At 43.0% G+C, this 17,827-nt stretch overlaps 2 protein-coding genes across 14 annotated transcripts in view; one reads left to right on the forward strand and one right to left on the reverse strand.

The window, feature by feature from the left end:
* LOC106610073 (zinc finger protein 214) overlaps positions 1-17,827 on the forward strand; it is an 844,054-nt gene that overhangs the window by 92,106 nt on the left and 734,121 nt on the right. The gene's annotated exons all lie outside the window — the stretch shown is intronic.
* The window catches only part of LOC106610072 (neurotrophin receptor-interacting factor homolog), a 437,457-nt gene that overhangs the window by 64,398 nt on the left and 355,232 nt on the right, over positions 1-17,827 (reverse strand). Inside the window, exons 8-9 of one of the 9 annotated variants that reach the window (XM_045723122.1) lie at positions 16,763-16,890; positions 14,959-16,331 (exon numbers count right to left, since the gene is read on the reverse strand). The exons of 5 other annotated variants lie outside the window; for them this stretch is intronic. In XM_045723122.1, coding sequence (XP_045579078.1) covers positions 15,438-16,331; positions 16,763-16,890 — 1,022 coding nt within the window. In that variant the 3' untranslated portion in view covers positions 14,959-15,437. Of the gene's footprint in view, positions 1-14,958; positions 16,332-16,762; positions 16,891-17,827 lie in introns of those variants that run through there. 3 more of the 9 variants (XM_045723123.1, XM_045723127.1, XM_045723124.1) reach the window with 3 other exon arrangements.

Raw genomic sequence — 17,827 nt, forward strand, 5'->3', positions numbered from 1 at the left:
ATGCCAACAACCTGAAATGATGGGACATCACCACTTAACACACCCTGTAACTCTTCTGATGTCAAGTCTTGCACAACCAAATACCTCTCTGCAGCTGCCACCACAGCCTCAATTTTCTGCGACTTACGTTCCATCCCTGCAGTACAGTTGATAACCATTGCTATAAATGCTAAAAAAATCCAATCTTACTGAAACATATATCCCTTATTGGCCTACCCCTCTGTACTGGCACAGTTATACTACTCACACCAGTCCTCTCAGGATCCCTCCCCCTTGACCCATCTTCCTCTACTTTCTTCACTGTCTCAGCATAAGACAACTTCTGCACTACTCTGACCCTGGAAACCTCAACCTGAGTCTCTCGCACGGGACATTAATGATCCCCAGCCCCAAGGGCACCCCTACAATTAACACATACCACTACTTTCCCCAATGCTACACATTCCTTTGTCTCATGCCCTTCTGCACACTTCTCACACATAGGAACCTCCCTCCTACACACTGCTGCCACATGCCCATAAGCTTGACACCTGTAACATCTTAATGTATTCGGTACATGTCTGGCAAAGACTCAACATCAAAATTCATAAGAACAGACAATGACTCTTCTGTTTCATCACTCACGCCACCCTGTCTGTGCGACGAGCATCACAACCACTGGGAATCTTCCCCTTCAGTTGGTCAACTTTTACATTTACTGCTACCCCAGTAATCACTCTTTTCAATGGCGCCCTTTTCTTGAGAACAAAACAATTCACATTTCTTGCCCCCATTCGTTTAACGGCGAGCGCCTTCTCCCTCCGACCAGCAGAAACACAAACAATTATCACAAGACCACTTCTGGTTACCCTCATCGATTCCACAGCACCCAACTCTGTTTTCACCCACCCTGAAACCACAAATGGATCAGCCAAAAGGCAACGGTCCACTTTTACCAAAAACTTCACTCCTACTGTCACAGACTCATCTTTATTCTGACCCTCGGTGCAAGCCTCGGGCTCCGAGAACTTCACCACACCTACCACATCCGATACTTCGACCTCATTCACTTCCATTTCTCCTCCTGTCTTCAGCTCACTCTGCTTACACTTTCTACCATTCTTCTTTAACAAACCATCTCCCTTTTTCCCGCCATTTTTAACCGACTCAAGCTCACCGACTTCCTCCCTCTCTCTCTGAGACCTCCTCTGCCTCTCTTTTTCCCTCCATTCCTCCTCTGTATTCCAAGTATACGTCTCCTTCTGATGATACTGCACTTCTCCTGACATACATCTTGTTCTTGCATTGTTAAGGGATGCCATTTAACTGGCTGTCACAATCTCCATACAATCAGCACGAACCCCTCGGGATGTAGCGCTCAACAGTGCATCCCACTTGTAAAGCAGCTGCTTCGGCTTGATGTTCTTCTTTATCAAAAGCTACCGCAACGCTTTTCCATTTCAAACAAGCGCACTCTTCCAACCAGCATCCCCTTGTCGATAGCTCACTCTGGACATGTACTCTCGGCTACGTCACTTCCTTGGTTCCCCGCGCTGTTCTTTGAAATATGGTAGTGCTTATTACATTACACATCAAGGCCCTCACTAGCCAATCAGAACCTGCTCCACGGCTAAATATGTAGTTGCTTCAAGTTGTTTAAGGTCTTTCATATATAGATTTTTTCTTATCAGGGAGAGGCTATATATCTAGCTTATAAAAAAATATATTTATATATGTTTGGCTGGAATTATGCTAACCTGTTTGCAATCCCTTTAGCTCTGCTAACTAGCTTGCTGGCTAGTTAAAGGTTAGCTGGCTAGTTAACTACAGTTGTTGGCTACTACCATCAAGTTGTTGTGTTATATTAAGCCCGTTTCACTGTTTGCAGAATGCATACTGGCATTTGAATTTAGCACAGGAAAAGGGAATCTGGACACAATGTGGACACCGTAGACACATTTTAATGTTTGTGTGGATGCATGACGTCGGAATTCCATGATCAGAATACATGGTCCCAGTCGGTATTAGATAGAACAGATGAGCAAGTCCATGGGGGCCGGAGTGGTGTCACACTTTTACCCCATCCCTAGCAAACACAGCTGATTAAACTAATTGCATTCTAAACTGATTTTTGAACTTTTACTGTGAAAAGTACACACATGAAAATGTTTTAAAAAAAACATGTTTTGAGCAAAATAGTTTTTTTTTTTTAGACAACGGCAAATCCGTGATGTCATCGGCCTCCACCCTTGCTTGAGGAACATTTAGCAGACGCTCTTATCCAGAGTGACTTAAAGGAGAAATTAGGATTAAGGGCCTTGCTCAAGAGCACATCGGCAGATTTTTCACCTAGTCATCTCGGGGATTTGAACCAACAACCTGGTCCAACGCTCTTAACCGCTAGGCTACCTGCCGGAAAAGATACAATATAAAGAGAAAGAGGGAATGTCCACTCACCGTTCTACTGCTCCCAAATATGTTTTATAAACATAATGGAACCATCTTACAGATCGCATTCACACTTTTCCAGAAATAGCAAACGGCTCCTAAATTCCATTGCATGGCAGCTGGACGTTCTCATCATAAAGCAACGGTGAATCATTCTAATAAATTTGCTTGTTTTAAGTTTTAATTTGAATAAAAAACAATCTGTTTTTTAAAACAACATTTCTAAATAGCATGGTCAGAAGCATAATATAATAAAATCTCTAGGATAAAAAAGACAACGTATTGCTGTTGAAGCAGCCTTTGTTATAGCCTATAGGCATAAGGGTAGCCTACGGAGGGCTTGGTTTTTAATCATATGAAACGGAAAACAAGCAATTGTTACAGGAAAATAATTTCTAAATACAAGGGTCACCAGCATATCTCATCTCTCAGTTCATGATGGGCATATGGACACGTAGCCTACATGGAGGGGTTTTTAACGGACGTGCAAAACTGGAGCTGGCTAAGATTTAATGGTGATTAAGATTTATTTCAAAGCAGTCATAATGCAAAATGCATCACACCGGCTGTATTTCTGTATTTTGCACACAGTGCATTTGGAAAGTATTCAGACCCCTTGACTTTTTCCACATTTTGTTACATTAGAGCCTTATTCTAAAATGTATTACGTCATTTTTTCCCCCTTAATCTACTCACAATACCCCATAATGACTAAGCAAAAACAGGTTTAGACATTTTTGCAAATGTATTAGAAATAAAAAACTGATATCACATTTACGTAAGTATTGTTAGGTTCTAATTTTCAGAGTAAATAACTCACGAACACTAGAGAAGCTTAACCAAGTTTAATTCTTCCCAAAGCGTCGATACAGCTGTAATTCAGACAAAATACATTTCACACAAGCACCGATATTTAACCCTTTCTCCAAGGCTGAGTCTCCTCCTACCCATCTGTACAAACATCATTCTTTACTGCTAGGCAGGACACTAGTGACATGGGTCATAAACTTCTATTTCTCCCTTAAGATGACCTGACCTCAACCCCCTCCATCACCAATCCATGGCTCTCTCCCCTTATCAATGCCTGCCACATGTAACCACTTCCCTGCACTCAACACATTCCAAGCTTAGTTGCACACACTATATACCTTCCTCCTATAACCCTTAACTTCTGGTGTAGACCCTCTAAACCTTAGCACTCCATCAGTGACATGAATAAGTATATTTTCATATTCTCAGAACCCAACAGTATTCAGACCCTTTACTCAGTACTTTGTTGAAGCACCTGTGGCAGCAATTACAGCCTCGAGTCTTCTTGACTATGACTATGACGCTACAAGCTTGGCACACCTGTATTTGGGGAGTTTCTCCCATTCTTCTCTGCAGATCCTCCCAAGCTCTGTCAGGTTGGATGGGGAGCGTAGCTACACAGCTATTTTCGGTTCTCTCCAGAGATGTTCGATCAGGTTTAAGTCCGGGCTCTGGCTGGGCCAATCAAGGACATTCAGAAACTTGTGCCGAAGCCACTCCTGCATTGTCTTAGCTGTGTGCTTAGGGTTGTTGTCCTGTTGGAAGGTGAATCTTCGCCCCAGTCTGAGGTCCTGAGCAAGTTTTGACACACTGTTTTGCAATGAAGGTCTACAGTAGCCTCAACAGCACTCTGTAGGGTAGCACTATGGTGTAGCCATAGGACAGCTAGCTTCCATCCTTCTCTGGGTACATTGACTTCAATACAAAACCGAGGAGGCTCATGGTTCTCACCCCTTTCCATAGACTTACACAGTTAATTATGACAACTTCCGGAGGATGTCCTCCAGTCTATCAGAGTTCTTGCAGCATGAACTGACATGTTGTCCACCCAATCAAAGGATCAGAGAACTAATCTAGTACTGAAAGCATAAGCTACAGCTAGCTAGCACTGCAGTGCATAACATGTGGTGAGTAGTTGACTCAAAGAGAGAAAGACAATAGCTGATCAGTTTTGAACCAATTAGTTTCTTCAAAAATTAAGGAGAAGCAAGAGTGTCATTTTTTTTCAGTTTCACTTACTTAGCTAGCAAATGCAGCTAGCTAGTTTAGCCTACTCAAACACCCTGCTCAAACAGAGGGATGCTGTGTTAGCTAGCTGGCTATGACTTTCCAACACAACACTGGAACTCTTACAAATCAAAGGTAAGCTTTTTGTTTTGGAAATGTATTGCCACCGGGGGCCGCCATTGTAAATGCTAAACTGCTTACTGCTTACACTAACTTTACTGCATGATTGTAGCGGGTTTACTAACATGTTAGTTCTATTAGCTATGTTGACTATGACGTTACTTTAGCTAATATGGTGACAACGATGTAGACTGTGTGTAGCAGTTATGATATGAGTATTGTGAGGCCTGGTACAGGGGGACCTTCAGATGAGTCTTGTGAGGCCCGTTACAGAGGGAACTTCAGATGAGTCTTGTGAGGCCTGGTACAGGGGGAACTTCAGATGAGTCTTGTGAGGTCTGGTACAGGGGGAACTTCAGATGAGTCATGTGAGGCCTGGTACAGGGGGAACTTCAGATGAGTCATGTGAGGCCTGGTACAGGGGGAACTTCAGATGAGTCTTGTGAGGTCTGGTACAGGGGGAACTTCAGATGAGTCTTGTGAGGTCTGGTACAGTGGGAACTTCAGATCAATCTTTTGAGGCCTGGTACAGGGGGAAATTCACTTACCATTTCTACTGATCTGCGTGCCAGTTATAGTTTTCATATGCACATTTTTGTGGAACAGTTTCATTCATGATAACGTCTTCTATCTCAAAATCATTGTCATGTGGTTAATCAAGATTCTATCTAAATCTAAATGAAGATTATACAAATCTAAAAGTAACTTCTATTGCCATTGCCAACTATGTAAAAATAGCCAACATAAAGCTAACCAAAAAGATCTTTGCAGCCTGCAGGTAGAAAATATCCTGATGAAAATAAATACCCTATGAATCACATTGACTACGAATGGCCTGTCTGCAACTGTAACGCTGGGACGTCGTGGGTGTGGAGTCAGGCGCAGGAAACAGAAGCGTTTAGTACAGTGCCTTTTATTACGCACCACCAAAAGAGTATTCGCCCAACACAACAGGGCGTATCAAAATACAAAGTCCCAAAAAACACGATCCACTACACAACACACAGTGTAAATGAATGAAACAAGCCCGCACACAGAACAGGTGGGGAGACGGACTTAAATAGCTCAGCTAATGACCTAATTGAAACAGGTGCAACAAATAAAGGCATAACCAACAGAAAAGGAAAAAGGGATCGGTGGCAGCTAGTAGGCCGGTGACGACGACCGCCGAGCGCCACCCGAACAGGGAGAGGAGTCACCCTCGGCAGGAGTCGTGACAGCAACGAACTTGAAACATTGTATCAACTGGGTCTGGCCAGAATATCCTTTGTCTACGGTTATGGGACTGCCCTCTTCAATTCAAACCATACGCTTTCAATGTTCAAGTCCGGAGACTGAGATGGCCATTGCAAAATGTTGATTTTGTGGTCAATTAACCATATATTTGTGGATTTTAATGTGTGCTTGGGGTTATTGTCTTGCTGGAAGATCTACTTCCCGCCAAGTTCGGGACCCAGAACTCTGCTTCCTGGCAGAGGCGACTAGATTTTTGTCTAAAATGACCTGCTACTTGGTAAAGTTCATGATGCCATTGACCTTAGCAAGGGCCCCAAGAACAGTGGATGCAAAATACTCCCATAATGTCAAAAATCCAACACCACATTTTACAATAGGTATGAGGTACTTCTCTGCATATACAGTTGAAGTTGGAAGTTTACATACACTTAGGTTGGAGTCATTAAAACTCATTTTCTCAACCACTCCACAAATTTTTTGTTAACAAACTATAGCTTTGGCAAGTCAGATAGGACATCTACTTTGTGCATGACACAAGTAATTTTTCCAACAATTGTTTACAGACAGATTTTTTCACTTATAATTCACTGTATCACAATTCCAGTGGGTCAGAAGTTTACATGCACCAAGTTGACTGTGCCTTTAAACAGCTTGGAAAATTCCAGAAAATTATGTCATGGCTTTAGAAGCTTCTGATAGGCTAATTGACATCATTTGAGTCAATTGGAGGGGTAACAGGGGATGTATTTCAAGGCCTACCTTCAAACTCAGTGCCTCTTTGCTTGACAACATGGGAAAATCAAAATAAATCAGCCAAGACATCAGAAAACAATTGTAGACCTCCACAAGTCTGGTTCATCCTTGGGAGCAATTTCCAAATGCCTGCAGGTACCACGTTCATCTGTACAAACAATAGTACGCAGGTATAAACAACATGGGACCACGCAGCCGTCATACCACTCAGGAAGGAGACGCACTCTGTCTCCTAGAGATTAACGTACTTTGGTGCGTAAAGTGCAAATCAATCCCAGAACAACAGCAATGGACCTTGTGAAGATGCTGGAGGAAACAGGTACAAAAGTATCTATATCCACAGTAAAACGAGTCCTATATCGACATAACCTGAGAGGCCGCTCAGCAAGGAAGAAGCCACTGCTCCAAAACCGCCGTAAAACCACCAGACTACGGTTTGCAACTGCACATAGGGACAAAGAACATACTTTTTGGAGAAATGTCCTCTGGTCTGATGAAACAGAAATATAACTATTTGGCCATAATGACCATCGTTATGTTTGGAGGAAAAAGGGGGAGGCTTCCAAGCTGAATAACACCATCCCAACCATGAAGCACAGGGGTGGCAGCATCATGTTGTGAGGTTGCTTTGCTGACTGGTGCACTTCACAAAATAGATGGCTTCATGAGAAAGGAAAATTATGTGGATATATTGAAGCAACATCTCAAGACATCAGTCAGGAAGTTAAAGCTTGGTCTCAAATGGGTCTTCCAAATGGACAATGACCCCAAGCATACTTCCAAAGTTGTGGCAAAATGGCTTAAGGACAACAAAGTCAAGGTATTGAAGTGGCCATCACAAAGCCCTGACCTCAACCATATAGAAAATGTGTGGGCAGAACTGAAAAAGCGTGTGCGAGCAAGGAGGCCTACAAACCTGACTCAGTTACACCAGCTCTGTCAGGAGGAATGGGCCAAAATTCACCCAACTTATTGTGGGAAGCTTGTGGAAGGCTATCCGAAACGTTTGACCCAAGTTAAACAATTTAAAGGCAATGCTACCAAGTACTAATTGAGTGTATGTAAACTTCTGACCCACTGGGAAAGTGATGAAAGAATTAAAAGCTGAAATAAATCATTCTCACCTACTATTATTCTGACATTTCACATTCTTAAAATAATGTGGTGATCCTAACTGACCTAAAACAGGGAATTTTTACGAGGATTAAATGTCAGGAATTGTGAAAAACTGAGTTTAAATGTATTTGGCTAAGGTGTATGTAAAGTTCTGACTTCAACTGTACCTCCATTTCTCGACGCCAAACCCACCACTGGAGTGCGTGGCGAAAGAGCTCTATTTTCATGTCATCTGACCATAACACCAGTTCCAATCCAAGTGCCAATACCATTTAGTAAACTCCAGCCGGTGCTATGGTCTGCCAGGAGGCTGAAACTTGGCTGAAAGTGGATCTTCCAGCAAGACAACCCAAGCACTCATCCAATTATTATTTTTGGGGTCAAAAATCTACCCAAAATACTCATGTCAAAGTGGAAGAAAAATTAGTATATATATTTTTTTGAATTAGTGAAAAATACAACTATCTTAATTTGGTAAGGATTCACCGCCCTGAGTAAGTACACTGCCAACACCATTGGTTGTGAGTCTTTTTGGATAAGTCTGTAAGGGCTTTGCACACCTGGGTTGTGCAATATTGGCTCATTATTATTTTTTTAATTCTTCAAGCTCTGTCAATTTGGTTGATCATTGCGAGACAGCCATTTTCAAGCAGATTTAAGTCTAAACTGTAAGTAGGCCATTTAGGAACATTCAATGTCATCTTGGTAATTAACTCCAGTGCAGATATGGCCATGTGTTTTAGGTTATTGTCCTGCTGAAGGTGAATCTTTCTCCCATTGTCTGTTGGAAAGCAGACTGCACCAGGTTATCCTTCTAGGATTATTCCTGCGCTTCGTTCCATTGTGTTTATTTTTATCCTGAAAAACTCTGCAGTCATTGCAGATTACAAGTATACCCATAACATGATGGAGCCACCACCATGCTTGAAAATGTGAAGAGTTGTACTCAGTCATGTGTTGTGTTTACTTTGTATTCCGGAGAAAAACCTAGTTTGTTTGCAAAATTTTGTTTTGTAGTATTACTTTAGTGTCTTGTTGCAAACAGGATGCATGTTTTGGAATATTTGTATTTTGTAAAGGCTTCTTTCTTTTCACTCTGTCATTTACGTGACTATTGTGGAGTAATTTCAATGTTGTTTCCAATGTTGTTTTCTCCTGTCACACCCATTAAACTCTGTTTTAAAATCACAATTGACCTCATGATGAAATTCCTGAGTGGTTCCCTTCCGCTCTGGCAACTGAGTTGTATCTTTGTAGTGACTGGGCGTATTGATACAACATCCAAAGTGTAATTAATAACTTCACCATGCTCAAAAGGAGATTCAATGTTTACTTTAGTTTATTTTTACCCATCTACCAATAGGTGCCCTTCTTTGCGAGGCATTGGAAAACCTCACTGGTCTTTTTGGTTGAATCTGTTCTTGAAATTCTCACAACTTCACTGAGGGACCTTATAGATAATTGTATGTGTGGGGTACAGAAATGAGGTAGTCATTCAAAAAATCATGTTAAACACTATTATTGCACACAGGGAGTCCATGCATCTTATGTGATCTGCCAAGCAAATTTCTACTGCTTAACTTATTTAGGCTTGGCATAACAAAGGGGTTGAATACTTATTGACTCAAGACATTTCATCTTTTCTTTTGTAATTTGTAAAAAATTCTTAAAACAAAATTCCACTGACATTATGGGGTATTGTGTGTAGATCAGTGAAACAAAATCTCAATTTAATCCATTTTAAATTCAGGCTGTTACGCAACAAAATGTGGAAGTCAAGGTTTGTAAATACTTTCTGAAGTCAAAAGTATTCACTGAGTGTACAAAACATTAAGGAACTGGATCTTTCCATGACAGACTGACCAGGTGAAAGCTATGATCCCTTATTGATGTCACTTGTTAAATCAAATCAAATTTTATTTGTCACATACATGGTTAGCAGATGTTTATGCGAGTGTAGCGAAATGCTTGTGCTTCTGGTTCCGACAATGCAGTAATATCTAACAAGTAATCTAACACTTCCCCAACAACTACCTAATACACACAAATCTAAAGGGGTGAATGAGAATATGTACATGTAAGTATATGGATGAGCAATGGCCGAGCGGCATAGGCAAGGTGCAACAGATGGTATAAAATACAGTATATACATGTGATATGAGATATGTAAACATTATTAAAGTGGCATTATTTAGAGTGGCATTGTATAAAGTGACTAGTGATCCATTTTGTTAAAGTGGCCAGTGATTGGGTCTCAATGTAGGCAGCAACCTCTCTGAGTTAGTGATTGCAGTCTGATGGCCTTGAGATAGAAGCTGTTTTTCAGTCTCTTGGTCCCAGCTTTGAGGCACCTGTACTGACCTCGCCTTCTGGATGGTAGCGGTGTGAACAGGCAGTGGCTCGGGTGGTTGATGTCCTTGATGATCTTTTTGGCCTTCCTGTGACATCAGGTGCTGTAGGTGTCATGGAGGGCAGGTAGTTTGCCCCCGGTGATGCGTTGTGCAGACCGCACCACCCTCTGGAGAGCGCTTGCGGTTGAGGGCGGTGCAGTTGCCATACCAGGCTGTGATACAGCCTGACAGGATGCTCTCGATTGTGCATCTGTAAAAGATTGTCAGGGTTTTGGGTGACAAGCCACATTTCTTCAGCCTCCTGAGGTTGAAGAGGCGATGTTGCGCCTTCTTCACCACACTGGCTGTGTGGGTGGGCCATTTCAGTTGGTCTGTGATGTGTACGCTGAGGAACTTTAAACTTTCCACCTTCTCCACTACTGTCCCTTCGATGTGGATAGGGGGGTGCTCCCTCTGCTGTTTCCTGAAGTCCATGATCATCTCCTTTGTTTTGAGTGAGAGGTTGTTTTCCTGATACCACACTCAAGCCCACTACTGTTGTGTCGTCTGCAAACTTGATGATTGAGTTGGAGGCGTGCATGGCCACGCAGTCATGGGTGAACAGGGAGCACAGGAGGGTGCTGAGCACGCACCCTTGTGGGGCCCCAGTGTTGAGGGTCTGCAAAGTGGAGATGTTGTTTCCTACCTTCACCACCTGGGGGCGGCCCGTCAAAGTCCAGGACCCAATTGCACAGGGCCTCCAGCTTGATGATGAGCTTGGCGGGTACTATGGTGTTAAATGCTGAGCTGTAGTCAATGAACAGCATTCTTACATAGGTATTCCTTTTGTCCAGATGGGATAGGGCAGTATGCAGTGTGATGGCGATTGCGTCGTCTGTGGACCTGTTGGGGCGGTATGCAAACTGAAGTGGGTCTAGGGTGGCCGGTAAGGTAGAGGTGATATGATCCTTGACTAGTCTCTCAAAGCACTTCATGATGACAGAAGTGAGTGCTACGGGGCAGTAGTCATTTAGTTCAGTTATCTTTGCCTTCTTGGGTACAGGAACAATGGTAGCCATCTTGAAGCATGTGGGGACTGAATATGTCCGTAAACACACCAGCCAGCTGGTCTGCGCTTCAATCTCCACTTCAATCAGTGTAGATGAAGGGGAAGAGACAGGTTAAAGAAGGATTTTTAAGCCTTGAGACAATTGAGATATTGATTGTGTATGTGTGCCAAGGGTAAATGGACAAAGATTTAAGTGCCTTTGAACGGGGTATGGTGGTAGGTGACAGGCGCACCGGTTTGTGTCAATAAATGCAAAGCTGCTGGGTTTTTCACGCTCAACAGATTTGCGTGTGTATCTTGAATGGTCCACCACCCAAAGGACATCCAGCCAGCTTGACACAACTGTGGGAAGCATTGGAGTCAACATGGGCCAGCATCCCTATGGAATGCTTTCAACACTTTGTAATGTCCATGTCCCAACGAATTGAGGCTGTTCTGAGGGCAAAAGGAGGCGGTAGAACTCAATATTAGGAAGGTGTTCCTAATGTTTGGTTTACTCAGTGTATATGGTAAATTGACCACAAAATCAACATTTTGCAAGTGCCATCACAGTCTCCGAACTTGCACCCCATTACAAATCTGTGGTTTGAATTGAAGATAGCAGTCCATAAGCGCAGACGAAGGATATCATGGATTTAGAAAGATTCTGTATGGAGAAAAGGTCTATGATTTGTTCTCCAATATCATAAATCATCAGTGTAGACATTTTTATTGTTATTAAATAAAATATGTACCTTTGATAAGAGAGATCAGGAAACCCTCCCCACTCTGTTGATCTGTAGCACATATGAACAGTATTAGACTTATCACAGGAAATAAAAGGTTATTATCAGTACATTAGTTAAATTGGATAACTATTTCACGGACTACAAAAGGAAAACCAGCCACGTCGCGGACACCGACGTCTTGCTTCTGGACAAGCTAAACACCTTCTTCGTCCGCTTTGAGGATAACACAGTGCCACCAACGTGGCCCACTTCCAAGGACTATGGGCTTTCCTCATCCGTTGCCAACGTGAGTAAGACATTTTAGCGTGTTAACTCTCGCAAGACTGCCGGCCCAGACGGGATCCCTAGCCGCTTCCCCAGAGCATGCACAGACCAGCTGGCTGGTGTTAACGGACACTTTCAATCTCTCCCTATCCCAGTCTGCTGTCCCCACATGCTTCAAGATGGCCACCATTGTTGCTGTACCCAAGAAAGCAAAGGTAACTGAACTAAATTACTATTGCCCTGTAGCACTCACTGCTGTCATCATGAAGTGCTTTGAGAGACTAGTCAAGGATCATGTCACCTCTACCTTAACCGTCACCCTAGACCCACTAAAATTTGCTTACCGCCCCAATAGATCCACAAACGATGCAATCGCCATCGCACTGCACACTGCCCTATCCCATCTGGACAAGAGGAATACCTATGTAAGAATGCTGTTCATTGACTATTGCTTAGCATTCAACACCATAGTACCCTCCCGCCAGTTGAGGACTTGTGAGGCATCTGTTTCTCAAACTAGACACTCTAATGTACTTGTCCTCTTGCTCAGTTGTGCATTGGGGCCTCCCCACTCCTCTTTCTACTCTGGTTAGAGCCAGTTTGCGCTGTTCTGTGAAGGGAGTAGTACACAGCGCTGTATGAGATCTTCAGTTTCTTGCCAATTTCTTGCATGGAATAGCCTTCATTTCTCAGAACAAGAACAGACTGACGAGTTTCAGAAGAAAGGACTTTGTTTCTGCCCATTTTGAGCCTGTAATCGAACCAACAAATGCTAATGCTCCGGATACTCAACTAGTCTAAAGGCCAGTTTAATTGCTTCTTTAATCAGCACAACAGTTTTCAGCTGTGCTAACATAATTGCAAAAGGGTTTTCTAATGATCAATTAGCCTTTTAAAATTATAAACTTGGATTAGCTAACACAACATGCCATTGGAACACAAGAGTGATGTTTGCTGATAATGGGCCTCTGTACGCCTACATAGATATTCCATTCAAAATCAGCCGTTTCCAGCTACAATAGTCATTTACAACATTAACAATGTCTACACTGTATTCTGATCAATTTGATGTTACTTCAATGGATAAAACATGTGCTTTTCTTTCAAAAACAAGGACATTTCTAAGTGACCCCAAAGTTTTGTATATTTTCTTACTTCCATTCATTTACTTAGACTTGTGTGTATTGTGTATATGTTGTGAAATTGTTAGATATTACTTGTTAGATATTACTGCACTGTTAGAGCTAGAAACACAAGCATTCCGCTACACTTGCAATAACATCTGCTAAACACGTATGTGACCAATAAAATATTATTTGATTTGGTGAAGTCTCAAACTCCCCTATGGCAGATAGACAAGGATGTACATGTAAACAAATGAATAGCTGAGGGGAGCCTTTCTGAAATAAACAGGCCACATCTGATTTACAAAGTAACTAATATTTCAAGCAACAATATTACACTAACCTCTATCACGATAAGTGCTGGGTTGAGGTTCCACTCCCCTCATCAACAGTGATTGGTTGATCATCTCTCCATGTATTGTGTCCCACTGGCTTTACAAAGCTCCTGTGGCCTCCAGTGAGATGTCCTTCACCTGAGAGAGTTATTGGGCGAAAAGCGGTGGTTAGGTTAACTACTGTCAATGCTCAACGGTATGTTGTACACTATTGACACTGTCTGTAATTGGCAAGGATGTAAGGTAACACTTCTCATAACTTCTTGGTATACTATTTATTGATTGATGTATTGTGTTCCATGTATCACATTGTTTTCAATGAGTAAATAATAGGAAATGCAGTAAATCAAGAATCTGGTTAGAATATGATATTGTGTCTTTGCGCAAGATAACGAAGTAATCAGGTGAATTATTGCATACTATCCAAAAACTGTCCAAGACCCATATGTGGTTAACACATGTAAGTTAACATGCACAGATGGGAACGGGGCAAAATGCACCTCTTGCCATTCCTGTCTTCTGCTAAATGCACCTCTTGCCATTCCTGTCTTCTGCTAAATGTACCTCTTACCATTCCTCTGTATCGGTCGAGGGTCTTAGAATAAAAAACATGAGCTGGCACACACCCAGAAAAATTATTTTGTGTGGAAGTGCTAACTAACGGCGAATAAACTATCAAAATAAAGAGTCGCACACTCCATATATAAACTCTCAGTAATTTATTGGGTAAATCACCAACGTTTCGGCATCACTGTGCCTTCTTCAGGGTCTGACACTCTTTATTTTGATAGTTTATCGGTGGACGATCTTGACAGTATTTGGACAACTGGCGAGGACACGCTATCATGCCCCCTTCAGTTCCAGTACCTGTAGTTTCCGCCGCAATGCCCTGTTTTCATTCTAGCTTTGAGTTACAGTGCCTTCCGAAAGTATTCAGACCCCTTGACTTTTTCCACATTTTGTTACATTACAGCCTTATTCTAAATAAATAAAAAAATAATGTTATCCCTTCATCAATCTACACACAATACCCGATAATAACAAAGCAAAAACAGGTTTTTAGAAATTATTGCTAATTTATTACAAATATAAAACTGAAATATCACATTTACACAAGTATTCAGACCCTTTACTCAGTACTTTGTTAAAGCACCTTTGGCAGCGATTTCAGCCCTGAGTCTTCTTGGGTATAATGCTACAAGCTTGGCACACTTGTATTTGGGAAATTTCTCCCATTCCTCTCTGCAGATCCTCTCAAGCTCTGTCGGGTTGGATGGGGAGCGTAGCTGCACAGTTATTTTCAGGTCTCTCCAGAAATGGTTGATCGGTTTCAAGTCCAGGCTCTGGCTGGGTCACTCAAGGACATTCAGAGACTTGTCCTGAAGCCACTCCTGCATTGTCTTGGCTGTGTGCTTAGGGTCGTTGTCCTGTTGGAAGATGAATCTTCACCCCAGCTTGAGGTCCTGAGTGCTCTGGAGCAGGTTTTCATCAAGGATCTCTGTACTTTGCTCCATTATCTTTGCCTCGATCCTCACTAGTCCCACAGTCCCTGGCGCTGAAAGACATCCCCACAGCATGATGCTGCTACCGTCATGCTTCACCGTAGGGATGGTGCCAGGTTTCCTCCAGACGCGCTGCTTAGCATTCAGGCCAAAGAGTTCAATCTTGGTTTCATCAGACCAGAGAATATTGAACTATACTTGTTCTAGCCTACGTTTACTATCTCTCTAAAAAACAGTTATTAACACAAGCCTGTTAAGTAATTCAAAGTTAAAGGGGTTAATAAGGGGTATGCGGTTAATTACCCTCTTATCCCAAGACACTAAACATTATAACTATAATGTGTCAGATAAAGAATGATTCCCAGATATCCCCTGTGTACATCTCAAGACACACTGCTACGATTTCTCCCCATTGTGGACACTCCTATGTCTGATAAGGCTACTCAGGAAGGAGAAGCTCTTGTGACACAATTTGCAATTGAAGCTGTCCTTGGTGTGAACAGTCTGGTGCTGCTTCACATACCTTGCCTCAGCAAAGCACTTCCCACACGTGGGGCAGGCATACGGCTTGTCGGCGTCCGTCCTAATGCTCGGCCTCCCACATTGTGAGCCAATGACACCGGAGGCAGTAGAAGCAGGAGCCACCACCCTCAGGTGGTTAGTCTTTGAGCTCCCTCCTTGACCTCTAGCCATTGTTTGGGTGTTGTTGGGATTGTGTGTTGTGTTATAGGCTAGGTACCTCTTATGGTGAACACCCATCCTGACCCTGTCTGTATTGGTGGGGTAAACCTGAGGTAAGTGAGGAAGGCTAGACCCAGGCCTTCTATGAACCAAGTCACCAGGCATTGGACGAGGCCCTGAAGGAGAAGACAGACTTGCTGATAGACTACCACCAGGGGGGGCTACCATCACTCTCTGTGAAGACTGAAGCCCAGGGTGACCTGCTCTGTTCATCATGGATACTGTGGTGTTTGTATAATAGGAACAGGAGGGTCCATCTCTATCAGCCCTAGACTGCAGACTGGATCCCTGACTGGAGCCTTTGTCTCTCTGATGACCACCAGGACTGAGGTGGTTCAGTCCTCCTGTCCACTGGTTGTGTTCTGTGTAGTGGTTGTGGTGGAGTCTCTGTCCCTCACGGTTGGGTCCTAGTTCCGACTCGGGAAGGAAGAGTGATGGCTCCAGATCCAGGGTTATGATCCGGGGCCAGGGTTTGTGACCAGCCGCCTCAGATGTCCAGTCTCTTCCGTCAGCAACACCAGACATCAGCAGGTCCTCATGGACTGCAGACTGTAAACAGAAAAGCATAAAGGTTTATATAAGAAACTCTTTGCTGTACACACAGAAGCATGACATGATATTATAAAATGTTAACCACAGTCAAGTACCTAACAATATGAGCCATTGGAGTTTACTATGAAACAAGGTCCATATGTGTTGATTCAAGAATGAAATATGTTTTGGTTCGACTGAGATGAGGGAAACTCAGTCTCTGTAATAATACAAAAATAACCAAGTCAGTCAGCACAGCTACCTGTTCTCTCCCCCCGCATACAGACACCTCCCTGTCCCCACAGACCAAATCTACACCTCACCCTGATCTCAGCCAGTCTGTTGTCATGGAGACTAAGTTTGGTTGTTGTTTTGTGTTCGACTGTCTTTTTCTGGTTAACACTGTTGTTCCCCAGCCCAGAGTTGAGGATGCTGTCCCATCCACTGACCTCCACTATGTCACCTCTGGTCCTGGCCTCCTCGGTAATGTCGTCCCCTGGGCCCTTGGCTGCACCCGTCTGGGTCTGGGAATCCAAGACGGCCGACCAGTCTCCTCTGTTAGCCTCCAGCCAACCACCTGCAGGAAGAGGTTACAAAATAGACTTTACAAACATGGCAGTGTCATGACGTTGGCCTCTTTGAGTACAGGGAGGACAGTTGACCCCCTCCCCCTTGCACCATCCCCCAACCTACCTTCCCCCACCCAGGCCCTGTGTGAAAGGGTTGTAAAAACTCTAAGAGGAGAATCTCTTGCCACATGGCCCATAGAGAGACACAGGAAATTCTTCCAACTCACAGAATTGGGGAGCCAAGCGACCTTTGTGTTCTGGAGAAGGTATGGAAGATTGGTGAAGAATCCAGCTACGAACTGGTCCGCTTGGTACAATTTTGTGATACTCAGAAGAGACAATATAGCCATATTACCATAAAACGGTTTATATAATAGCCTCAGCCTTGAGACTTGCATCCACATGGTTGTATAAAATGTATTAATAAGGATAAAGCTATTTGTAATACATTGAGATGCTATGTACTGATGTTAATGTGATAGAATTGTATTTCTGTACCAAGCTTAACTCAGTCATCGGCACGCCCCCAGGGACACAGACAGGACCAGGCGTCATGTGACATGTTCACTATAAAACTATACCCTGATCTACTTCCTTCAGACCCGGCCTCCACTCCATTGCGAGTTGGCCAATAGGTTTGACTATCCAAGTACTCTACTGAAAGTGAACTATACCACGTGGTTAACTTTTAGACTATTGATACCGACAGAATAAGAACAAGTCTTTGATATTAATTATTAGTCTGCAGCTAAGTAAATTATATCATTGAACGTGAAGACCAACGAAACATCCATTCTATGACGACATTAATGAATGTCGCTTTGAAAGATCCATTCTAACCGAGAGAGAGAGAGAGAGAGAGAGAGAGAGAGAGAGGGAGAACTCTCCAACAGAACGACGCTCCAACAAGGATCCCGACGACACACTGAGCGTAAATATATATTG

Source organism: Salmo salar, chromosome ssa08 (genome assembly GCF_905237065.1).
Source record: "Salmo salar chromosome ssa08, Ssal_v3.1, whole genome shotgun sequence".
Taxonomy (NCBI): domain Eukaryota; kingdom Metazoa; phylum Chordata; class Actinopteri; order Salmoniformes; family Salmonidae; genus Salmo; species Salmo salar.